Source organism: Pelmatolapia mariae, linkage group LG4 (assembly GCF_036321145.2).
Source record: "Pelmatolapia mariae isolate MD_Pm_ZW linkage group LG4, Pm_UMD_F_2, whole genome shotgun sequence".
Classification (NCBI taxonomy): Eukaryota; Metazoa; Chordata; class Actinopteri; order Cichliformes; family Cichlidae; genus Pelmatolapia; species Pelmatolapia mariae.
In genome coordinates, this window is record NC_086230.1 from 29,930,663 (window position 1) to 29,956,613 (window position 25,951).

General features: G+C 41.6%; 1 protein-coding gene across 3 annotated transcripts; it reads left to right on the forward strand.

The window, feature by feature from the left end:
• The first annotated feature begins 1,201 nt into the window (after positions 1-1,201).
• On the forward strand, positions 1,202-24,834 carry setd1a (SET domain containing 1A, histone lysine methyltransferase). 3 transcript variants are annotated; one of them, XM_063472365.1, is made up of 21 exons: positions 1,202-1,240; positions 2,271-2,415; positions 2,509-2,607; positions 2,700-2,970; positions 3,273-3,403; positions 3,514-3,764; positions 4,835-6,503; positions 6,823-7,815; positions 8,150-8,317; positions 9,107-9,191; positions 9,284-9,426; positions 11,009-11,045; positions 11,129-11,321; positions 11,410-11,450; positions 11,545-12,836; positions 15,017-15,371; positions 15,565-15,746; positions 19,887-19,997; positions 20,971-21,090; positions 21,367-21,504; positions 21,621-24,834. In XM_063472365.1, the coding sequence occupies exons 2-21, from the start codon at positions 2,278-2,280 to the stop codon at positions 21,792-21,794; spliced, it is 6,591 nt and encodes a 2,196-aa protein (XP_063328435.1). In that variant the 5' UTR covers positions 1,202-1,240; positions 2,271-2,277; the 3' UTR covers positions 21,795-24,834. The 3 variants fall into 3 exon arrangements, with proteins under 3 accessions (XP_063328435.1, XP_063328434.1, XP_063328436.1); XM_063472364.1 differs by lacking the exon at positions 1,202-1,240 and adding an exon at positions 1,264-1,581; XM_063472366.1 differs by lacking the exon at positions 1,202-1,240 and adding an exon at positions 1,264-1,550.
• Positions 24,835-25,951: the final 1,117 nt, after the last annotated feature.

Consider the following 25,951-nt stretch of genomic DNA (forward strand, 5'->3'; position numbering starts at 1 on the left):
GATTTGCAACAGTTTATTCTTCATAACCGGACAGGTTGATATCCCTGCAGTGTAACCAACTTAAAATTATTAAATTATGGAATTCATATCCAAAATGTCTAAGACCAACTTTATTGTCACACTATTCAACATTACAAGGCAGGAACTAAAGAAGGAGCTTATAAGCATATTTTACATCTGGTTGATTATTGAACTGGGGACATAAATCTTGAGTGCCCACCTTGAAGCTTTGGAGATTGTTTAGATCTTCTGTGCCTAAGGTCAGTCCGAATTATTTGAATTGCATGGTTTGTAGCTTATTTGCAGCAGGTTGCAGCATCAATATTCAAAGTCGTGCCTACTGGCTGCTGTTCTATCAGAGATGATTTTATGATAAGGAAATCCCATCATTGCTTCTACTATTTCAGATGATGAAAAAGGACTTCAAACTCCTGGCTGGGATACTCAGGGACTTCTACTCTTACACTATAGAAAGCATCCTTAGTCGGAGCATCACGACGTTGATGGTGGCCCTGAGGAGTGTAGTTACTTCAGTCAAGAGAATGAAGCGGAACTTTTACCTTCAAGCCGCGAGACTGCTAAATGAGACTGCAACACACTACCTATCTGATACTCAACTACTCAATACTCACCTCTAGACTATGGTTGTGCTACTAGTTAATTATGTTAACCAGCTATTATTATTATTTTTTGTGTGTGTGTGTGAGGGGGGGGGGGGGGGGGGGTGGAAAGCTGATTGGAATACTTCTCTATTTCTCTTTCTTTTGTACAGCCAGTCCGGCCCTTAAGCATTGCACTACACATTATAGATGTGTAATTGTGTATGTGGCAAGTAATTTAATTCTTCAAAATGTAGCACTTACTATGTTGAAATAAATTCCTTTAAATTGTTCAGTACAAGTATAATATGAGCCTTGAAAGATTTTAATATACAATAAATTACATTTGACAGTAATTTTGAGGTAGGTTTGCTGATCAGCCGCTAGGGGGACCTTTGGCCATTTTTTATACTTGCGAATGTAGGAGCAGATTCAAACCAATTTTTAAAAATGCGTAAATTTCACGATGAATAAAACAAAGGACTTTATTTACATTAACAATTTTTAATGCTGTTGTGTGTACAGTGTTATGTGTCAATGTGAAAGTTCCCTGTATTTAGTTTCAGCTTTGACGAAAGTGCCGATGAGTAATCGCAGGTTGCATTTTGAACACACTGATGGAGAACAGGCGAGGCTTTCAGGTTAGTTACGCGATGGCCGCTCTCTCAACAATGTCAGGATTTCGAAGCGAAAACAATGGCTCCGTTGCTCGAACAGGCGTGTTGCTGTTTTGACTAACTGTCGGAATGGTAGCGGTATCGTTTTAGCTCATCGGTTTTGCGTTAAAGCCGGGCCAGAGGTGAGCCGTGTCTGTTAGGAACTCAGTGTTTTTCTTGTTCGTCTCCCGGGCCTGGCTGGAGCTGCCTACACTGTAGCGGCGGGTTGCTACTTTCGGATGAGCGGGCAGTAGGTGTCGAAGAGGAGAGGGGTCTGAATTTAATCAAACTGAAGGTGAAATAAGTCTACAGATCCTCGTAGTGAGGCACGTAACTGGTAAAATTTTATCACTGTGGGTTGAGGGACATGAAGAGCATAGTTTTTAACTCCTAACGTGATGTTCTTGCTAACTAGCATTAGCTTACCGTACCGTTGACTTGCCCTAGCTAAAACGAGAAGGCATAACTAATTTACAATCACGTCGCTCTGATCTGAGGTGAGAGAAACGGATAGGTGGGCGTTTTACTGAGTGTTTCGGAAGCCTGATTCAATGCGTGGAACGTGAAATCTGTCATGACGCCGGAAAGCGGCAGTTTGTATATTCTAGGTTAGCCGTTGCTAACAGCAGGTGGCTAGCTGAAGTATATGGTCAGTGACGTAACGGTGATCATTGTTTTGACAGCACACGGCATCATATCCGCGGCTAAGACCGTCCCATTTGCTAGTCTGTTTAATTTACTTATTTTACCCATGCAAGAAGAACTACAACTGAAATATAGATGTCCGAAAAGTTGATCGTTAGCGGCTGATGTGACGCAGCTCGCTAGCCTGACAGGTTGCCATACAGAGTGCTCATAGTCTGTAATTACTGCAGCACTTTGCATCTGTTTGGCTTAATTCCGCAGGGATTTTTTTTTAAAGCTTACTTCCCTGTGCTGATGCCCGGTCATTTTTTTTCTTCTATCAGTAGCTTCTACACTGTGTGTGTAATGGTGGTCTTTCTTTGTGTGACAGTTGTAGGATGGATCCAGACGGTGGGGCAGATTCACAAAAAGCTGTCAGTTTGCAGTGGAAAAGCTACAAACTCGTCCAGGACCCAGCCATTAGGCGTGTCACCCAGAAGATCTACAGATATGATGGAGTACATTTCAGTGTGCCAGTGAGTTAATGTTCACTTTTATTTATTTATTTTTATCTTCAATCATTTCGGCTATTGTTTGCATGTTGCATTCTGTTTATTTTTCCTCCCCAGGACTCTGGATTTCCACCTGTGGGAGAACTGCGAGATCCAAGACCCCGGAGACTGTGGTCCAGATATACAGAGCTGTCTCTGCCAGTGCCAAAGTTTAAGGTGAGAATACTTGGATTAGTGTTCATTTGACACGTCTCGGGAGCTTTCTGTTTGATTATCTTTTCACTGATCCTTTAATTTTTTCACCGCAGCTTGATGAGTTCTATGTGGGTCCCATACCTCTCAAGGAGGTGACCTTTGCTCGACTCAATGACAACATCAAGGAACCCTTCTTGGCAGAAATGTGTGCCAAGTTTGGTGAGGTGGAGGAGATGGAGATTCTGTTTCACCCCAAGACTAGAAAGCACCTAGGCCTGGCCCGAGTATTGTTCACCAGCACCAGAGGAGCCAAGGACACAGTCAAGCACCTGCACAACACCTCTGTCATGGGGAACATAATTCATGCTCAGTTGGATATAAAAGGTAAGTTAAAATGCCTCCTCTTTCCCATTTCATGTACATTGTTACAGTGATGCTTTGGGCAGTTTCTTTATATACAGCTTCGCAATTTTAAATCAAAAGACAAAGAGAGTCACTTTTTCATGTTATCTTTTGAGCAGTTCCTCCAAGGAAGAATACTAGCTAACAAAAACACAGTCAAATGACACAGAAAAAACTTAAGCTACAGTTAAATCTAAAGTTTTTCATACAAACCTTGTTAGATGTTTTGTGTCTGTTGATTCAGAGCTTGCATTTAAATAGCTGTGACTTTTATTTTTATACAGGTCAACAGAGGCAGAAATATTATGACCTGATAGTAAATGGGTCCTACACTCCTCAGACAGTGCCTCTAGGAGGCAAGGCTTTGACAGACAGGCTTCAGCCTCAGGCTTCAACACAGCCACAGCCTGACACGGTATTGTGACTGCACAAACATCTCTTCACTTATTTAGTGATGTAATGCTTTAGTGGCAAATTTGAATTAAGATGCATTCAGTTTTATATCTTTTTACTCTGTTCCCATAGCCATCAGAAATCAGGCGGAGGCTTTCCAGTGAGCTTGCAGTTTTGGCAGCAGGGGTCCAGGCCCTCACATCGGGAAATGTCACACCTTCTGTAGAGACTGGCTATGATCAGCGTCTAGACACGCCCCCCTCCTCCATGGCAGGTCCTTACACCCCAGGCTCCTCTGCGTCATCTCAGGGTGGGGGAGGAACACCTTACAGCTCAAGATCTGGGACCCCTTTTTCACAAGACTCGGGCTATGCTGGTGGAAGGTTAGTTTCTCATAATTAACCGGAACAAAGCATCTTGAATAAAATTTACCTTAAGTGGTCTTACTGTTGTGTTTTGGTTCAAAGTACTGTGGAAAACACTGAAACACCCCTTGTTTCAATATATTTTGCTAGGAAAATGATAAATGGATGCAGCAATTTATTGAAACATGCAGACATACATGAAAATACAGTATGTGAGGCAAAAAAACAAGAGTTTTTACAATTCTAACAAGTTCTATAGTCTTGAAATATTTGTTTTGACAACCTTTTATTTTTCCACATAGCCTGAACCTTCTGAGGCAAGCTTTCTTGTAATTTACTTAAGTAGTTTTCAGAAATAGTTCTCCAGACTTTTTGAAGGTCATATCTAAGCTCTTATTTGGATGTTGGCCGTCATTTGCTCCTTCTCTGTTTCCTCAGTAATGTTGAGGTTTGGGCATTGGAAAGACCAGTCCATGACTGATGGTGTCCATTTTTTGTTATTGCTTTTATTGTGTTTCTATGCTTTTACTGGATTGGCAGTATGCTTGGGATCATTGTCATGCTGAAAAATGAAGCTATTGCCAGACACTTTTTAGATGGTACTGAGTGGTGGATCAGAAAATCTGGTGGTACTTTTCTGCATTGATAATTATAAATATGGTCCCAAACCATAACCGAGCCTCCACCATATTTTACCATGTACTTCTTTCCTGAACTTGTCGGTGCATATGATATGAATGGAAATTTTTGGTACAAAAGACCTGGTCTGGTCTCATCATCTTTCATCATTTTGTTGTGTTTATTGTGTCCTTTGTTAGCTTGGCTTGCACAGAGGAGGGAAATGCCCTCAGGTTGTTTGTTTCAGTTGTGTGACATTGAGTTTCCAATAGTATTCGCCACAATTAGATTTCACTGTATGTATGTATTGTATGTCAACCTCAAAATCCTTCTCATGTCATCCCTTTTGAAGCAAAAACATTTAAATGACGTTACAACACAAACCACATTTTACCTTTTCACATAAAGTCAAAAAGCATCATTGTATGACTTAGTGGTTCATATATAAATTCCTCATTTCTGCATTTTAGGCATCCTGGTTACAATACTGGCACAATGGGCAGCGGCTACCCTCCCCAGGACATGTTACCTTCCTCATCTTCATCTTCTGCAGTCTCCTCGACGGTTGGAGGATACAAAGTGTCACGCTACTCCGATGAAGCACAGGAACCTTCAGTGTATCACCGGGGTCGTCCTATGTACCCCCCAACCACATCATACCGTCCCAATGAGCCACCATGCTACCCCCCTTACCCTAATGTTGGAGGACCTGGGCCACACATGGCACACCACTCCTCAATGCCCCCACCACCTCTTGCCAACCAATATGATCAGCCCCTAATGTCAGAAAGGGAGAGGGAGCGTGAAAGAGACTCAGGGGGACGGTATGGGCCAGCGGGGATTGGTTCCAGGAGGTCATCTTATCATCACCAGCAAGACACAAACTCTTCCTCAAAGTACCATTCCCATCATTCCCACCACCATTCAGATCGCAGGGATGACAGGGGGTACAGGCGAGACAGCCTGGGCTCTCGGTCAGGTGACCACAGCCACCAGAGACACCGCAACCACCACCATTCTCACAACCACCATGGCAGCAGCAGCCGCAGAAGAAGCAGCCATGACCGGGACAGAGACAGAGATCGAGATAGAGACAGGGACAGTGACTACTCTAACAGTTCGGATCCCAGGTACAATTCCAACTCGTACCGCTCTTCATCTAACAGCATGTCTCCTCCCCCATCGTCTTACTCTGCATACTCCTCCAAAGAGCCTGCCCCAGCCCCTCCTCAGGGATTGGACGTTTCCACTCGCCTAGGGAGCACAAGTCTCACAGAGAGGGGTTCTCTGCCTTCATTAGGTGCTGAAAAAGACTACCATGGTCACCACAGTGCTCTGCCTCCACCTCCCCCACCTCCTCTCCCACCAGCTTCTGTTATTGCAGCAGCTGTAGCAGAAACACTTGGAACGCTGGACTTCAACCAGGATAGTCCTGCCGGTGAAGAACAATGGACAAAACCCAAACGTCGTCCCAGCACCCCACCTGCCCCACCCAAGACACCCCCGCCTTCTTCTCCACCCCACCCCACCATTGCGTCCTCTTCTAATTCCCCTTCTTCTACTTCCCTTCCCCACCATCTTTCATCTTCTTCTAGCTCCCCTCCACCCCCTCAAAGGGACTCCTCCTCCCCAGAGCCAGATTCCACCAATGAGAGTTTACCGTTTGTCTACCACAGCAGCAGTCTGGACTCTCGTATTGAGATGCTTTTGAAGGAACAAAAAGCTAAATTCTCTTTTCTTGCCTCTGATGAAGAAGATGAGGAGGATAGGAAAGAGGAGAAGCATGGGGGTGGAAGTGGAGATGGAACAAGACGTGGGTTAAGTGATGCGAAAGGGGAGCGGGAACAGGTGGGGGACAATGGCGAGAAAGACCACAGGAGGAAAGGGGAAAGAGACAGAGATGGGCACAGAGGAAGAAAAAGGGGAAAAGGGGGAGAAGGCAGGAAGAGCCCCACAGTACTTAGAGCATCTACACCACCCGTTTCTACTTATTCTCCCCACATCCCACCCCCAGAGGAAACTCAGGCCCAACTCGGACCAGCTGGCCCTGGAGCATTGCAGGAAGAGTCTTCACAGGCTGGATCTGATGCACAGAGCCGGACAGGAGCGCACACACCACCTTTTAATGGACAGAGTCAGGTATGATCTGTCCTGATTCCATTTATTTTTATAAATAGAATCAGTTGTTTTGATAGTCACCCAGAAATACCTGTCTGTGGGCAGAGAAATAAATATTTGGTGGAAATGAATAAAAACATCCTCAGTACCGACACAGTGATTAACATCCTGAGTGCTGTCTAAACATAATGTTCATGTTTTGGTTTCTTGCTCTTAATGTGCCCGTTTCTATGTTAGAAAAGTGGGACAGAAAAATAATTCAGTAAGTGTTATTTTGAGAATTTGCTTCACTGTGTGGGTGGTTTCTCAACTTAAGACAGTAAATCCTGTTTTCTTTCAGGCCTCTCCTCATTCCTCAGGAGAAGACATGGAGATCTCAGATGAGGAGGAGGAGACTACGACCATAACAACCGTGACCACCCACCAGCCATCAGTCACCTCAGGATCCTCACCTTCTTCATCTCAGGCTGCCATGACTTCACAAACAACAGACCCCTCATCTTCACCTCCACCCATCTCTGACTCTGCACAGCACTTTGGCACCTCCATGCACCCTCCCATACCATCCTACCCCCCTCATCTGCCCCCTCCACCACCCCCTGGTTACTCCCTACAACCCCCACCTCCACCAGGGATTCCTCCCCTTCCTCACATGGAGCTGCACCCTGAGTATCCTCCCCCCATGCCCCACCACATGTATGACTATGCCAGCTCCATGGAGCTGATGAACCAGTACAGTGGTGGAACCCCTATGTCTTTCCAAATGCAGACCCACATGTTAAGTCGCCTACACCAGCTGCGCATGTCATCATCCAATGGCACCCCAGGCCCGGGTGAGGCAGCTACTGCAGACTACAATTCCTACCATCTCCACTCTATTCCACAACATCACACACACCACCCCTACATGGACCAAGAGGGCAATGGGGCAGGCACTCATTATGACCAAGACCACCGATACATGCCACCCCACATGACCTATCCCTACCCTGATCCCCACAGCACTCAAATACCACCCCATCCACACCATGGTATCCCCCCTCCACACACTGGCTGGCCTCCACATGTCTTACCGCCACACTACCCATCTTATATGCCCCCACCTGGCTATGGCACCATGCTGCCTGGGGATGGAGATGAGTACAGGGCTCCAGGGGAGGAGATGTCCATGCTGGCAGAGAATCCTCATGAAGCCACAGTGCAGATGGTCTTGGCCACTCTTATCCAAGAAATGAAGAACATCATGCAAAGGGACCTGAACCGCAAGATGGTGGAGAATGTAGCCTTTGCCACCTTTGACGAGTGGTGGGAGCGGAAAGAGACCAAGGCCAAGGTAAGGAAGCCCAGCCTCAACAATAATGAAGGTCATCTTTCTAAGGTTGCAGTTAATTTTTGTGTATGTAAAATAAAATAAATAGACCCATCCTGTTACTTAATAATCTTACTAGTTTATTTATGTGCTTCCTCCATTTAACTGTAATTGATTTTTTTATAATTAGCGTGTTTTTTTTGTTTGGTTTTGTTTTTTTAATGAAAGATGTCATTCCTGTTACCATTTCATCTCAGTTTAATGATGCTTTTACTAGTCGGTAAACTATATAACAGAAAGACTGTTGTTATGAGGCCAGAAAAAAGTAATATCTTCTGTAAATGTCTACTTTTTGTAGCCATTCCAGACGATGGTTAGGGGGGTTTCTGCGTTACGGGATGAAGAGAAAAAAGAGGAAAAGGTCAACCGTCCACGGGAGCCTCTCACGTCTCTTGTGGATTGGGCAAAGAGTGGTGGCATGGAGGGATTTTCTCTCCGTGGAGCACTACGACTGCCTTCCTTCAAGGTAACAGTACTTTATTGCTGCAGATTTTGGTTTCATCTCCATGTTACTGTATGGAATCTATACTGCCTTCATATTTTATGTTTGTTTGTTGGAGTGTCTCATTTGCCATTACACCACCAAAACACTAGGTGGCAGTGGTGCTTGTATGCCACCTTGTTGAGGCCCTTTATGTTGGACCTAATAAATACAGAATGTATTTAGTTGTACTGAACTCTGTTTTTACAAGGGAGACCTGGCCAGTGCCAAGAGTTAGAAAAGACAGTAATTTCGTTCATACATGGACTGAATGTGATATGAACATAAGAAAACAGCATAAGTTTCACTGCATTATCATCATGCTATTATCCTGCTTATTGTTTCACAGTCAATAGTGCAGTATTTACAGTGCATGTTAGTACCAAATGGACCAATAATAATGATTGTGTTGGTGCATTGTGTGGTTAGGTTTCTTATTAGATACTCTTCAAGCTACATTTAAGGCTGTTATGCAGTACACAGAATATGTGTACTGCATAACCGTACTGTATAAATGTTTAGCACAGTATATGTCAAGCTTAAGTCAATAAATGGTGTCAAGAGTGTAGTTTAAAATAGCTGATATTGTCATTCTAATATTTTGAATTTTTATGTGGTGCCACAATATTCAAAAAGTGCACAAGTGTTTGGTGTTGTCAGTTTGTGGTACTACCTCTAGTTCTGAAAAATAGTCAGACTTTGTAAAATCCATTTTTGGGTGTTTTTTTTTTTTTTTTTTTTTTTTATTCTTAAAAAATACTTTGAACTATGCAGGTGAAACGGAAAGAACCTCAGGAGCTTGAGGAGGGTGACATGAAACGGCCACGACCCTCAACGCCACCGGACGAAGATGACGAAGGTTTGCTCAGCTGTAATTCAGACTTTTAAAAAAAAACATGGGTTGGATTACTTGATCTGCTCCATGTAAGTCTTAAATTATCCTGTTTTCAGCTGCTGACGGGAGAATACCAGAGGCAGACAGGCATGGAGCTGAAAGGGACAACAAGAGGAGGAAAAAGAAGCCAAGAAATCGGAAACCGTGGGAGCTGGACAGTGAGGGAGAAGAAACATCTGATGGTTCTTCTACTGAAAAGGTTTGTTTGTTTGTTTTAAAATTGTGATTCAAGATTAAAACACAATTTTTAAAAAATGACTTTAGATTATGAGAATATATGAATGTGATAACATGAGTTTATAATTCATGTTGTCATTTTTTTTAGTTAGCTATAGATAAGAACAAAATTATTAGCCTCGTATGAAAATTAAAGTTGTTTTTTAAAACTTTCCAAAGTAGTTTCTACCTCTCAGCTGTAAAAGGCTGATGGGATGTTGCTGTCACCCCATTGGGCAGGCAGGCGGGCATCCCAAGTTTGCGACGTCAGCGAGGCGGCATAGGATTTTGAAATTCATACCACTGGTGCATCGACTAAAAATCTCACATGTGTTTGACTTCCGGGGACCTTGACCTTCTGAAAATCCCGTGAATACAATAACTCAAGAAGGAAGTCGCCTAGGATTTTCAAATTTATGCTATATGTGCATCTATTAGGAGGCTGAGGGGTAGCACTGGTGATCACCAGTATTTTAAAATGTACAAGGGATTTTCAACATAGCACTTCTAAGGATACTATTTATTTTAATTTTTTAGAAACCATAAGTTATTTGTTTCTTGTTTTGTTTTTTGTTTTTACACATAATAACAATTTTTTCAGAAAACAAAAATTACCAGTGTCACCATTATAAGTCGCCAGAAAATGTGACCTTTTTATTGAGCCATAGCACAAACCACTGCTGTGCAATGATGTGTTTTGACTTTGTGAAGGTTCAAACTGAAGGTTATTTTCCAAATTGCATGCAGTACTAAAACAAGCAAGGGTTTGGGGTGTCTAAAGAACCCATTAACAACTGCCAAGACACTAGTGAATGACTAAGCAAAGTTGGAACCAAAGAAATGTTTCCTTTGGTCAGATGAGACAAAACTAGAGCTCTTTGGCCATGGAGACAATGCTTATGTTTGTAGAACATAAGCTTTGTTCTCCAACTCAACAACACCTAAGCATGTTTTGTTCCTGGTACAGAAAGCCAAGTTAACATTACTGAATGGCCTACACAGAGCCTTGACTTGAGTCCCACTGAAAGTCTGTGGGGTGAACTGTAGACTGAGGTCTATGCCAGAAGACCCATTAAATCTCTGGAGGAGCTTGAGAGATTTGCCAAAGAAGAATGGGCTGCAATTGCTCAGGAGGTGTGTGTGTGTGTGTGTGTGTGTGTGTGTGTGTGTGTGTGTGTGTGTGTGTGTGTGTGAGAGAGAGAGACTTGATGAAAACTATAACAAACAACTGCAGGCTGTTATCCGGGAAAAGGATACGCAATTGGTTATTAATATCAAGGGGGGTAATAAATTTCACCCTGGTAGTTTTTGTGAAATCTGTGTGCAAAGTAAAACAATGTAAGCATCCAAAAAACCCCAATATGTTTGGAAAAGCTGTGTTTAAAAAATCCATGCTCTCTTTAACACCACTTAGGAAATAGTTCTGTAGTGAATTGAATACAATAAAAGGAAATTTTCATAGCAGGGTTACAAATTCTGTCCTCACCTGCAGATGGCAGGATGTCACTGTGATTATATTGTGTTGTGATGACAACTTTTTTTTTTTTCCCCCCCCCCATGTTTAGGAGGATGAGGACGACGAAAGTGGAAAAGAGTCTGATGGTAAACCACAAACAGGAATCTCATAACTTTGTTCTTATTTTCAGCTATCATGACTGTTTACATTGACTTTTTTATTTTTTTAGATGATGTCCTCAGTGCAGACAGTGACGACGAGAGCCTCTCATCCTCTTCTGAAGGCTCTTCATCTTCAGGATCTTCATCTTCATCCTCTTCTGAGGATGAAGATGAAGAGGAAGGAGAGCGGGCAGAGAGTGAAGGACCAGACAGCATGGATGAGTCAACTATGGATAGCACAACTGAGAAAGACAATGAGAGGTACATCACTTGTACTGCTGTAATCAGAATTATATAACAATGAATGTTGTACTTTTCAACATTCAAATGCTTGTTTTGTTTTTCTCAGGGAAAATAATGCAGCTGTTCCAAAGGCAGAGGTCAAAACAGGTTAGTCAGAAGTTGTTATAAGTCACCAAAAAGCACCAATAACATAATAGCTTCAGTTTGAGTTCAATCTTTGAAAACTTATATCTTTTCTCAGGTGATACAAAAGATGGCAAGGCAGATACAACGGCGCCTACCAAACATCCCCCCTCACCACCATACCCACGCCCTACATCCCCTATCGTTCTTGTGCCGCCTCTCAAGAAGCGCAAAAAGACAGTCTCCTTCTCTACAGACGAGAACGAAAGCAAAATGCAATTGCCAGCTGCACCACCCTCTCCGTCGCAAGTTTCGGGTGAATCTCCCCTCCTCTCAGGCAGGCTTCCAGACTCACCCATCACTGCAACCTCACCCACTTCATCTCGTCCCAGTCAGGGCATCCAGCTGCTTCCCTTTGCCTCTAAACCAGGCGAAGGGAATGCTCTCATTGTGCCCCCATCTGGACGAACCCAAGATGCTGAGGAGTCCAAGAGAGGACCCCTCATTTCTCCCCAGACTACCCCTGTCAAATCCCCTAGCAAACGCGGTGCAGGCAAAGAGTCTCCCAAATCTCCTGCTCCTCCTGTTATGGTGTGCCGCACTGTGCAGAACCTGCCTTTGGACCATGCCTCTATGTGTAGGATGGCCTTTGAGGAGGTCCCAGGACCACCATCTGTCAACAAAAGGTCCAGAGGCAGACCACGGACATCTAGCCTGTCTACTTCTTCCTGTCACTCTCTCAGAGAGGAAGATGGGGAGGAGGAAGAAAGTGAGCAGAGGTTAAGACTAAGAGAACAGGTTGGGGCCTCCAGCCTCCTGCAGCTGGCCTCTGCTTCAACAACTGACCTTTCTGTGTTAGCTGATGTGGCTTTGAAAATGGACCCTGATCCTGGAGACTCAGAGGAGACAGAAACATCTGATGAAGCAGAGGAGCACAAGATGGAAGGAAATTACTTCTCCCCAGAGTCACTGGCCCTCCTTATGAGTCCAGGGGCTGTAATTGTCCTTATGGAACACAACTACTGCAAACCCCCTGTTGTCCCAGCACCAACTGGTGCCAAAAGGACTTCCTCCAGACAAGATTCTTCTGTTTTGCTTCCAGCCGACCTCAACGCTATGTCTGGGGTGCTTGAAGCACCAGAGGAAGTCATTGGAGATCCACTTACATCAAGGGGAGATGCAGGAGAATTCTTTTCTGCAGTGGGAGAGATGTGTGACTCTGAGGATACGGGCCAGGTTACGCCGGTGTCTCCATCATCAAAGAAGAAGAACCTAATTGGCAAGGGTTTTGAAATTGAAGAGGAAAAGAGCAAAAAGAGGAAGAGAAAAGATAAAGAAAACCTTGAGGTTCATCACACAAAAAAGCAGAAGGAGCAGCCTGGCAAGAAACAGAGGAAGCGGAAATTAGAGGTATATTTATCGTGTTTGTTCCTGTAAATGTTTGAGATTGTCATAACCGTTAACATGCCACAGGCAACAATAGCGCTGACTCATTACCAGTAAGCCCAAAGTTGGAATTTTGAAATTGGTACAGTTGAAGAGTTTTACACGTCTCGAAAGAATTTCCGCTGGTAAACCTTTGGATGCTCCAGACCAGGAATATATTTCTAGTGTGGACATAAATTTATTTTTTGTGCATGCTTTTTGCATTTACAGAACTGTGTGATACAGTTTTGGGTTTTTTGGGGGGTTTTTTATTCTTGGGTGTGTTCTGGCTGAAAACAGATGGGGTAACAATGTATACACCCTGTAGAAGCGCTCTGCTGTCAGTCTTACTGATGCAATCACCCTAGAATTACTGACATTTCCTTAGCGTTGCTTAAAGCTAACGTCAGCCAGGTGCTTTGCATCATAAAAAACTTCTTTTACTTGCGCAGATGAGTTTTCATTAACCATAAACTTGTCACCTGCCAGTGGCATGTCTAATGTCCGATGGCGCTCTTTGCAGATACAGCAGGTAACAGTCCAGAGACTTTGTCTGAATCAAACTGTCTCAACTCGTGCACTATATATGAAAAAGTGCCAATTTGGATGAGTTTCTGACTTGTTTCTGAGTCTCTGCTATTTTCACCCCCTGAACTTAGTCAGACGGATTCTGAGGCATCTCCTCTCTTATAGTTATTTGAAATACCAGATGGTGCTCCAAACAATAGGTTACCTCAGGTTCATCTTTGATCTTTGCAAAAATTTCTGGCACAACTTCACCTGCTTCCAAGGTGCATGGAGAGGATGAAAAAAATCACTTTGCAGGGACTCCAGCAACACTTAAAGCAGCGGTCCCCAACCTTTTTTGCGCCACGGACCGGTTTGTGCCCGACAATATTTTCACGGACCGGCCTTTAAGGTGTCGCGGATAAATACAACAAAATAAAACTAGTACCAGTACCGAAAAAAAGAAGATTTATTCATAACACACGTGAAAAGATCCAGGAAAACCGAGTTAACGAAAAAACGATAACCAAATAACGCTAAAAACCGATAAAAACCCTGAAAACCATACATTTCACACCCGAGTCTCACTCTCGCGGCCCGGTACCAAATGACTCACGGATCGGTCGGTGGCCCGGGGATTGGGGACCGCTGACTTAAAGGGCATTGACTGACCAATGCGTTTCGGCTTGTGGCCTTCATCAGGGTCATAGTAACACATAGTAGAAGTGTGCTTCAATAAAAGGCAGGAAACAGGAAAAAAATTCAAATTAACCAATCACATCTTCATAGATGAACCAGCTGACATATAACAGGTTGGTATTGGTAAATTGGTTAAGTCACGCCCAAGTAAATACTGGACTAGATAATTAATTTTATTTATTTTATCAACAAAAGAAAGAGTAGCTTTCTAGACATCTCATTTTAAGTCTACATTTGAGAGATTTTACATTTTAGAGACATAATTGAGGACCTTACCACAAATATGGTTCCATGTTATGATGTACTCTTGTTTTTTAATCTAACTGCTGCACTGACTTCTTTTTTAATTAAATGCTTTCCTTTGTAATCATTTTATAGTTTTTTGTGTATTTGTAATATTCTTCTTATGTATTTCATGCATGTATTATTTTAAGACAGGTGGGGATTATGTCTCTTCCCCCCCCCCCCCCACCTTCATCATTAATTATCTAGTCCAGTGTTTACTTGGGCATGACTTAACCAATTAACCAATACCAACCTGTTATATGTCAGCTGGTTTATCTATGAGGATGTGATTTGTTAATTTGAATTTTTTTGTGTTTCCTGCCTTTTATTGAAGCACACTTCTACTATGTGTTACTATGACCCTGATGAAGGCCACAAGGCGAAATGCGTTGGTCAGTCAATAAAGTTGTTCCTCTTCCCGTTAAGTGTTGCTGGAGTCCCTGCATTGTAATCTTTGATCTTTACCGCGTCTTACAGCACCTGTGCCTTCTTTCTAAGAGCACTTATGTTCATGAAAAATGTCAATGACATTCAGTCACCGAATATAGTTATGAATATTGTTATGGATTAGATGACTTTAACTGGCCAGAGAAATGTCCAATGTGTCAGTCTGTATTAGTGTAAACACCACATAGACTAGAAGCTAAAAGACAGGTTTTTTTTCTTTCCTGCAGGACTCAGATTTGGAGGAAGATGTGGATGTGGAGGAGCTTGAATCTGGGGAGCTGTCCAGCTCAGACACTGAGGAAGAGTTGGTTGAAGAAGTGAGGAAGAGTGAGCGGCTCTTTTTGCAAGAAGCAGGAGTAACAACATCCCAGAACTGGTCGAAACCTGTCCCAGCGCCTGAGCCACCAGCTGTGAAGTTTGACAACCGCAGTGAATTTGAGCAGATGACCATCTTGTATGACATCTGGAACTCCGGTCTGGATGGTGAAGACTTGTTGTTTTTGAAGAAGACTTATGAGAAGCTGCTGCAGGATGACCATAGCTCTGACTGGCTCAATGACACTCATTGGGTCAACCATACTAATATCCTTTTCAGTGATTATCTTTCACCTCAAAGATGTATGGGCACTAGGTTTGATTTACATGGAAGTGACACAATATCCAAAAAGTCTGACTGTTATGAATTACTAAATTGTCTGCATAAAGTGACGTTTTTAAATTCAGGAATGCTTTTATATTTGGTTCCCTGTTGTCGGCCTTGACCTTTGGGCTGCACTAACCAATTTGCCAAATCCTCGCCGCAAAAAGAAGAACACAGATGGGCAGCTTCGTGAGCATGTGACCGGTTGTGCCAGGAGCGAGGGGTACTACGCCATCAGCCGCAAGGAGAAGGATGTCTACCTGGACCTTGACCTACCCGAGCAGGTCATACGGGAGGTGGAGAATGTCGACACCTCGGTAGGCAGATTCCAAATCTTTTTGGATGCACCTTCTTTTATTTCTTTTCCATTTATTTAATCTGTTGTTCACACATCAGTTTGATTTTGTCTGTTAAAGCAGTTGAGAAGCTTTGCTGAAATGCTTGAGATACCTTGCAAAACTTGTTTAGGCTTTTCCTTAAAAATGAGTCGGCATCGGGTAACAGGCCGACGCACTTGGAGAGTTCATGTTCACTCTCTCACAGATAACGTTCACTCTCCTAATCTAATGTTTGTGACTTGGGAGATTCTGTTGTGCCTGATCCTTTATTTGTTGTTGAAAGAAAAGGATAAAATGCCCGTGAGGTGAATCTGTGCATGCAGCACAACCTAAAGTCAGTAAATCTGATTGGCAGTGGAGATGTTGGTGTGGACGTGCTTTCGATTGTGTGGAAAGTTGAAGCCGGGTTTCAGTGGAATTTTAATGTGATATCCAGTTGAACTTTTTTTTCCAGGAAAAATATTTTGCTGGTCTCCACTGCCTCAGTAATCAATTATTATGTTTTTTTTAACGGTTTCAGAGTATTGTTATAAAGTCGACATTTGGCTAGATAGTGCCTCTCAGGCATTTGGAATGGAGGTGATTTATATTTGGCTCAGTTGAAGTAGTAATTTTAGGATTTGAGATGAAAAAGGTGATGGTTTTCAAATGACAGAGAAGTAAGATGATGAATATGTGGACATTTACAATACAGAGTTTTCAGGCATTAAATTTGTGCTGTCTGGTGGTTGAGACAGACTCATGCAGGGGAAACAAATCACATTTAATTTCAGTCACATACATCACTGCTCACATGTCCAAAGGCATGGCATGTATTCTTTGTCAGTAAAAAGAACATTAAATTCAACAAAACAACAACAGTGCTATAAGGGCTGATAATAATCAGTAAATTATTGATTTATAATCATGTTAAAAAAAGAAGGACAATACAAACTGAAAAACTGTGTGAAAATAAGAGACAAGGAGAAACGTGCGAGATGCGTGTCGCTTCTAGTCGGGCTTCCTGATTATTGGGGTTGTATGAGTCAGAATGTGGTCATTTACAGGAATAATGTGATGTCTGAAAACATCAGGCTTTTGTTTTTCCTTGCAAGACTAATTGAAACAAATATTTCTTGCTGACTGACACGTATTTTTTTTGTCATCATCTTTGCTGTTAGAAGTGGGTTCAGAGTGGTGAAAAGGTGTGATGAATTTAACAACAGACGAAACAAGTGCGCCAACCTTGACTGTAAACGTGTAGTTTTCCTTTGTTTTCCCGTTTTGTTGGCAGCCATAATTGTAACATACTTGAAATTCCAACTTCAAGTTGTGTCCACTGCTTTTGAGTTCAATGTTCATATCACATATCTTATCGTCAGTATTCAAAAACAGTACAAATGTATTGCATTTTGAGGATGTCGAAGAGTGTGTCCTTCCTCTGGGCCAGTGGCAGGATGTTTCAGTCCAGGCATTATTTCACGTAAAGCACAGTGATCATTCCTGTTTGTGACACAGGAAATCCATAATTCTTTTTTTTCCTGATGTAGATCCGGATTTGTCACATGTGAATTACTCCTTCCTGAGCAAAAGATGATGAATCCAATTTACGTCAAAGGATCATAACGATCACATAAATTCTTATGAAGTTCCCTGAAAATGCAGTTTGATCATAGTGAGTGTCACACCTTTAAAGTGTTTTGGAAACAATAATCAGAGCAAATGTGCAACTCCAACTTTCCTCAAGCATGGTTGAACAGCTCTAGAAATTTGCACAGCTCATGTATTCCCAATCCAGAATTAAACCAATTCTGCTTTCTTAAAAATAAAGGAGAAAATTTCACATATTCAAAAATTGGAGGATTTGAATACATGTTTTATGTGTTTTTCATTAAAAAGACTGGGTTCAGTCTGTAACTTCCATGAAATACTGCTGAATTGGGTGCCTCTTAGCTGGAAATACAAACAGGAAACATGCATGCAGCATTTATTTACACAAACACACTAACCACTATGTCTTCATTAGAATTTACTTAGAAAAAAACAAAAATAGTAAGGCTAGACCGGTTGCACATTTATCACTTTGTATTCCAAGGCGCGATTTGCTCAAGTATAGACATCTCCCAGCCTAAAGCGAACACAGACATGCAAATATAAACATAAGTGTGTTTGAAAAAAAAAGAAAAAAGAAAAGAAGAAGTAGTCAGTTTTTTATTTACGGCCAATTAATTTCAAAGACCTGGGGCATGAAGCCACTGAAGGAGGCGTGTGCATGTGGACAGAGGAAATAAAAATGTTTGAATGAATTTAGGGGAAATAAGTTGGAATTACTGATTGTATTGCACTAACCTTTAAATGGAGTTCAGCTTGGATGCTTTTTTATTTGTTTGTAATGGCTGATTGAAATTAATGTGTGAGAACCATTTCCTGTGTGCCAGGAGTAATTACAGTAGCACTACATGCTTATAGTCCTACTGCATATATGTTCATGTGGTCAGCTTTAACCTACAGAGCTATGGCTGGGCAGTAACATAGTATTTGTCCTGAATGCATCACAGTATTTTGATCAGTTACGTGGGTCTTTCAGCTCTTTGTGAGTATTACTTTGGTGTAAGTGCAGGGAAAGCTTTCTGACAAGTCTGCCTAGAGTCAAAAGTGAGGAAAAAAAAGGAGAAAAAGGGGTCACAGATACCCACACATTTATCATAGGCCTACATTTGGCTATTACTGTGATGATTCTATGATTTCATCATGCAACGTTCCTCTTTTATAATGCCCGCAAATAAGGTTTGGGTTACTTGGGGGTGATGATCTTGATGCTCGTCAGACACTCATATGATGCACCATCACTGGTCCCATGTGCAGCCAGTTATCCTCCACACAATGCCAGATTGTCATGGAACGTAGGAACATTTGAAAAATCAGCTCACTTAGTGTTTGTGTGAGTTAGAGTGGAAAATCCACATCATCGGGTTGCTGTGCAAGGTTTATTCCTCTGTAATGTATTTCCCATTTAGCCGTTGTGCTTTCCCTTACTGCTGCCATGGACACAATCATAGTTCCTTATAATAATACACACAAATTATTATATTTTACTGTGGCATGTTTTATGCAGTCTTGCTGTTTCTAGAGTTACAGACTAATTCAGACTCGGCACAGAATGAGATGTAACTGGGGCACCACATCAGTCTGCGTCTTTTTTTTAATCTGATCTAAGTGTCCCAGCAACTGAGAGGTGTCTCTGCTGCTTTGAGGTTTTTATGTGCTTATATCAGGAACAAAGAGATGTGTCGTGATGAGTAATCCCTGTTTATGTTTTCAAATCAAAGATTTGTGGCAGTCTTCAAAAAAAACCCATAAAGAGTTACTGATACTCAGGGGGATTCCCCCCCCCCCCCCCCCCCCCCACACACACACACACAAAACAAAGTCATGTAATGTGATTTAACTTCATGATGATACATTGAAAACAGCTGTTTCACTTTGCATTTCATGTTTCACCTATAAAGCTATCTCATGGATTATTATCTTGATTGTAGTATTGATCTTTTTAGTACTGAAAGCAAAGCATGAGTTTAGGCTGTTTCATTTAACTCATGCATTGGTTAATTGATTGTAAAAACACAGAAGTTGCACAGTCTGACAAAATCTAAAATGATGTTTGAGGCGTAGCATGAGAACATGTCAGTTCATTTTGTTTCAGTTTGAAGTTTCTGAGGAAATTTCAGCTGATTCATTTTTTCCATAGATTACTTTTCCTTGTTTTTGGAAATTTGTGCTACAGTTACACTGCTGGGCTCCCTTTAACACTCAAGCTTTTTTCACATTAGGTATTAGAGTAATTTTTGATATGTATAAGGAACGCAAGTTAACATCTGAAGAATTTAAATATTGAACCATTATAGAGGGAAGGCAGTGGTTGGGACTGAAGTATTCGAGGGCAGACTTGCTTCCATTCTTGCGTAATAACTTTTCCAGTCGTATCTCTTTCGCAAATGAACCTCTACTACAAGAGCAGGGGTATTGGAAACTGAGGTCAAGATGTTTTTCAGGTTCATGCTGTTACCCGTCAAGGCCATCTGATGAAGTCTTAGTGTAACCGTTGCACTCTCTGAAGCTCTTTTGTTTGTTTCCTGGCAGGGTGCTAACCGAGTGCTATCAGAGAGACGTTCAGAGCAGCGCCGCCTCCTCACTGTCATCGGCACCACTGCCGTCATGGACTCTGACCTGCTTAAACTCAACCAGCTTAAGGTACAAGCAGTACTGTATTCATGTGGTCACTTATTTACAAGCTAAAGGACAAAGTTAAACTGCAACCTGTGACTTGTCAACAGATTTAACCTTTAAAAGAAAAATCTTTGCTTAAAAAAACAAAAACACTGTAATTTATGCCACCTGACACAATAAATTAAATGGTTTACAGTTCACGAGTGTAACCAAAAGGTCATCTAAGGAATGCTTTTAGAAGCGCAGAGCTTAATTTAGTAGGATATTTACCAACATGTTTTACAGTCTAAACACAATACAAACAAGACGTCTGTGAAGGTTCTCAGTCATCCAGGTCATCGTAGCTTGGAAAGAGAAGCGTCTGGACTTCTTTAAGTCCAGACTTAGACTACAAACAAGACCAATTTTGACACGAACTCTGTGGTTTATTAAGCAAAACTCGCAAAAGGTTTTTCCCAAGCCTCACAAGATGAACCTCAGGGCTGAATGCAGAAGTTTTACCTTCACAATGGTGGTTTTATCTTTTGGTTTCAAGATGAATTTGTTTATTTGTTAATGTGATGTCTGAATAGGAGTTTTTTGGAAGGTGGCCCTGCTCTCGTTTTTTTGTGTGCGTGTGTGTGTTTGGTTTTGAAAGAGGCTGTATCTCTGGCTTTCATTGTTACACAAATCCGGGGTCGGAGTCACAAATCTGCCTCTGTGCTAAACGTGCAGAAAATCTGCTCACTACAGTAGGTCAGTGGTCAAATGTTTGGGTGTGGGCCTTTTTTGGATGTTGTTATTCTAGTCAACAATTTTTTTTTTCTTTCTGGTTTTCACACCAAATTATCAACTTGGATTAGTTTACATTTTTGAATTGTTGAAGATCCAATTATAAAACAAAGATATAGCCTGTAAGTAATTAAAACTGTCTGTTAATTCAGGACAGCTTAGTTTATAAATTTATCAATTTCTAGTAAGGCTCCTCTTAAATTATATCCGCTCTGTCCTGATGCAGTTCCGAAAGAAGAAGCTTCGTTTCGGACGCAGCCGAATCCACGAATGGGGCCTGTTTGCTATGGAGCCCATTGCTGCTGATGAGATGGTCATTGAGTATGTGGGTCAAAACATAAGACAGGTATGACTTATAAGGAGTTTTGTGTTTAACCAGTGATGGTTTTTGAAACTTTCCAGCCATCTTGACATCTTTTTGTCATGCCACTAAATGTTTTCATTATCCACTGTTGCCACTAAAAAAAATCTGTAAAATACTTGTACAAATAATAAATCTCTAATAGTCCTGCTATGTTGGACCCTTAATCTTGCATTGTAATATTGATATGACGGTATGTGAATTGCAGTTTTTCGGATGCTTTGAGGGTGTGGTCAGTCAGAAAATGTTCTTTGTGCGCAGATGGTGGCTGACAATCGAGAGAAGCGTTACGCACAGCAGGGCATCGGGAGCAGCTACTTGTTCAGAGTGGACCATGATACGATTATAGATGCCACCAAGTGTGGGAACCTGGCACGATTCATCAACCACTGCTGCACTGTAAGTCTGAAAACACTCAACAATGATCTGCCTCTTACATGCTTTAGATATGGACTGATGTTAAGTTCTGCAGCTGTCGCCCATCAGTCTGTCGTTGCTTTTTTTCCCCCTTGCAGCCAAACTGCTACGCCAAGGTCATCACCATAGAGTCCCAGAAAAAGATTGTGATCTATTCAAAGCAACCCATTGCCGTGAACGAAGAGATCACGTACGATTACAAGTTCCCACTGGAGGAGAACAAGATCCCTTGTCTGTGCGGAACGGAGAACTGTCGTGGGACGCTCAACTAGTCAACGCACTTCTCTCCCGCACTTGCCAATGGCCAGCCATACCCATAAACACCTCCCTTTCCCCATGAGTTCGCTCTCCTAAATGTGTAACTTGAACCACCCCCAGTACCCTATGCTGCCCCTCCTCATGGCCTCATAGCCAGCCTCACAGTACCTAGGACGTAGACACGCACACACTTGGCACTTTTCACACGCAGTTTTCATTCTCTAGGCAGTTCCACAAGCTAGTGGGTGATGGATTGGCGTCATCTGGCTCTCAATGCATGGACAAGGCCTTTAGCATCAGCTCGTTAGTGGCAGTATTACTGGACAAAACCGGGTGCTCCAAGGAAGTTGTTGCGTCAGTCAGGGCATGAAGGATTTGTCTGATTCCATGCCAACATCCGTTTGAGAGGAGACAATGTGGAGAAAAAAAAAAAAAAGGAAAAACGTTTCTTGGCACTCTCTCAGACATGGCTTCATTACTCTTTTAAAGTGACGGCATCAGTCAGACATGGGTCATTTTTATGTTGCTCATGACTTCATCCAGACATACCTGTGGTGCACGCACAATATTTCACTTACTTTCAAAAGGATTATATTTTTGTAAATAACTATTGTTAGTATCGACTTTAGTGAAGTGAAACTACACTTTCGGTGTTCATTTCCTCTGCCATTATCTCTAAGAGCAGCACTTGTTCACGTGTTTGCATGCTGCTGTGAAAGTTGTATAGTGCGTCTCATAACCAGCCTCTGAAATATAGTTTTTTCTTTATTGGGTGTAGCTGAAACAAATCGGTGAGGGACGCTTTGATCTTTAATAAAAGCAGTAGGTAGAAAAAATGTTGTCCAGAAGTTACTGCTGATTAGGGAACTTAATAATTCACAAACATGCACAAGATGTGCAAAAATAATATTGTGCATAACTATCTGTAAACTTGGCAGCATGCAGAGTTGTGCCAGGCTCCTACTCTCTAAGATTTTCTTTGTGACAGTTACAGAAGCCAGGGTGTTTATCCAGATGTGAAGCAGATGCATTTGGATGCCGTCACGTTAATGATAAGGAGTTCATGTCTGAAAGGGGCTTTCTTTTGTCGGCGTCGTCCAGGAGTCACTCCTCTAGTGTCGAATTCCTTCTGTAACCACGCACCCATACAAATCCGCACAGAGACGCACATGAATACCAGAAAAATTCAGGGTTTTTAGACTCGCTCGCTAAGGGCGTACCTTTTAAGATAAATCACTTCAATCAATTTGGTCTTCAGTTATGCAAGATTTCCAAGCGTGAGGGTTGTTTTGGAGCTTTTTTTAAATTTCATTTCATAGTATTATATTATATTACTATTGCTGTTATTAATGGTATTGTTACTTATTTGCATTAGCTGTAAGTATATTACAGTGAAATGAGCTTCAGTGTACCCATCCACTGTCCTCAGTGGCTTTGTGATCCACCAGCCCTATAAATCCTTTCTCCCCTCTCCACTGTGTGTTACTCTCCTGTTTTGCAACAGCCTCCAGTCTGTATGAGAGTAAAGCCGTTTTAACCCACTATGAAAATGTGTAATTTAGGTTTCAGCTTACAGTGCGCGTTTTTTGTTTTGTTTTTTTGTTTGTTTGTTTTGTTTTTTTAAATGCCACTGCTAAACTTTTATATTCCCCTTTTTATGTTTTTTTTTTTTCTTCTCCAAACTTACGGATACTGACAATAGGTGCTTTTAACAAATTATTTGTGCGCTCTTTGTGGGTTCTTTATTCATCTACAATAATTAGGGCTGTGCTTGTGAAATGCAGTTGAGCGCATGTCCAGTGGGGGTGGGATCAGAAATTGTCAATGACTGTTTCTATCACCAACACAATGGAGGGGAGTGTATACGTTCATAACTCACATCGCTTGTTTGTCATCGATGATTGGCACGCTATCTGCTGTGTCAACAGAGAAGTCGCAAAAGTATGTTCTGTTGTCGACAAGGTCACATGTCCCTGTTTGTGGGTGAATTCTAAAGATTCACAAAGGACACGTAATCCTATTAGCAATGACGCTGGTTTGACAGCCGTTGCGTTTGTTGGTTAAAAGCATGTATGTCAGTGACGTAAGTCAAGAAGAGGTTTTGTTGCTGCTTACAATATATCATCCTGTTTCGTTTCAACGAGCGCACAAATTCCTGTTTAAACAATTGACAAAAGCATTTTCTGCAAAGCCTTCTCCCTAGTTTCTTTATTAGGTTCTGAATTACACAAATGAGTTTGTGAACAATGCTGCTGGCTTTGCAGCCATTTGCTACAAGTTTGCATTTCTAGCAGAGCCCCAAGTCAAATAAAGTTATAATAATAAGAAGAACTCCTTCGAGGTAAACTTGGCAGATCTTTTTGTAAGGCACATTTATTTGATTTGGTTATTTCTGTTCAAAGACTTAAAGTTTTTGTTTTCCCCTTGTGTTGCAGATCTTAGCAGAATTCATGAGAATGCTTTTTTTATTTCAGTCATCCCTTCTGAAAGATCGTAACTCAAAAAAAAAAATCCTTCTTACAGTCTGTTTGCAGTGTAGATAGGTGAAAGTGTCCGTGTCCCTGCGAGGCTAACAATCCTAGGCAGTTTCTGATACGTTGCAGACGGGGATTTCAATGACCTTTGTGTTGTCCTTTTTTTTTCGTGGCTATGGCCGTCCAAAGTTTAACTTTGATGTTGAACTTTTAACTAAACTCCTGTTTATTTGTTCTTTCCCAAACAGGAAAATGTGTAAGATATTTCTTGTTGCAATGAAAGCCTTTCAGTACAAACCAACCCTCTTTAATAAAGGAGAAAAAGATGAAAGGAAAACAAAAAACAAAAACAAAAAAACAAAGAAGTACATGTAAATATTGTAGAGGTGTTTGTTTCTTGTAGAAACACACTGATTCCGAGCTGTAAATATGTTGTTCCGTTTCCTTACTCAGTGAGGAGGAAACATGTACATACCTTCCATTCATTTATTTTTTATTGTTTTTCCTTTTAATTTGATGATTATTTTAATATTATTTGCAATATTTCTCTTGTATTAATGCGTTGGACCCTTTATTAATGGTGCATTAAAATATTTTTTAAATAAATGAAAATTTTGTGTTTTTCTTTACTAAGTTGGTGTCCTGCTGGATATGGATGTTCAGATTGGAAACAAGCGTGAGAGTCTGAGTGACTTCTAGTTGATTGCTCTCTTATGCCACTTTAAAGGCACGTTGGTTGAGCAGGAAGTTGTGTGCCGGAAATGAATGCATCTGCAACTGTCATAGACTGTAAGAGGAAGCAGTGAAATCTGATGAGAACAGATGGTGACCTGAGTTGACGAGGATACAGCTGGCTAACACGTGCCCTTATATGCATTTCCAACTCCCATCTTTTTAGTGCTCTCACTATCAAGCCAACTTTCTTCTGATCCACTGTTCCTCACAGTGAAAAGCAGGTGAGTGTGTTCAAGAGGCGAACATATTAAAAACAGCAGAAAAAAATGCTTGAAATGGAATATTTTGTTTAAGGGATTACTTTTACATTCACAGGTCTTCTGATCCACTATACTATATAACAATATATTCATGACAGAAGGAAAGTAAAGAAAGCAAGATAATGAGGCCCCCGTAGCTCCCCTCATCACTTCTGAAGCCATTAGCTGCTGGTTAAAAGTTATTGAGGGCAATAAAGGCACCAGGTTCAGGTTTGTTATTCTTGAAACAAGCTGGCTGGAGCCCATCAAATATTTGTAACTTCATGATCCCCTCAGGGACAACAATGGGTATGCTATGTTTCAGACACATCAATGGTCACCTTAGAATCGCCAGTTAACCAAACAGGCATGCCTTTGAACTGTCTGATTTATGAGTTCATTTTTGGAAAATTAAACACATTTCAACTAGCATGGTTAAAATTAAAACCATTACAGCTGCTAGCATGGCTGAAGACTCCTAACCCTGTAACTCATCTGGAAGCAGTAAAAAAATTGTTCTTAACCTTTAACCATCAAGTCATTCTTATCTGCTTCCTTTTGAAATGACACTATAGAAATGTGACCAGTTTTCTTCCCTTTTTTCTAATGACGTCCTCTGTTAAAGTATGGTGCATAAAGTGTGGTCTTAAAACTGTTACGGTTGGGATTGATCCCAGCTCACCTCAGGCACAAGGATGGGTATGCGGTGTTCCTTAGTCTATC

Bases quoted from the DNA above. Each gene is read 5' to 3' on its own strand.
- setd1a (XM_063472365.1), top strand. From the start codon at position 2,278: ATGGATCCAGACGGTGGGGCAGATTCACAAAAAGCTGTCAGTTTGCAG. The intron at 6,504-6,822 runs GTATGATCTGTC...GTTTTCTTTCAG, and splicing joins CTTTTAATGGACAGAGTCAG to GCCTCTCCTCATTCCTCAGG. The intron at 11,046-11,128 runs GTAAACCACAAA...TTATTTTTTTAG, and splicing joins AAGTGGAAAAGAGTCTGATG to ATGATGTCCTCAGTGCAGAC.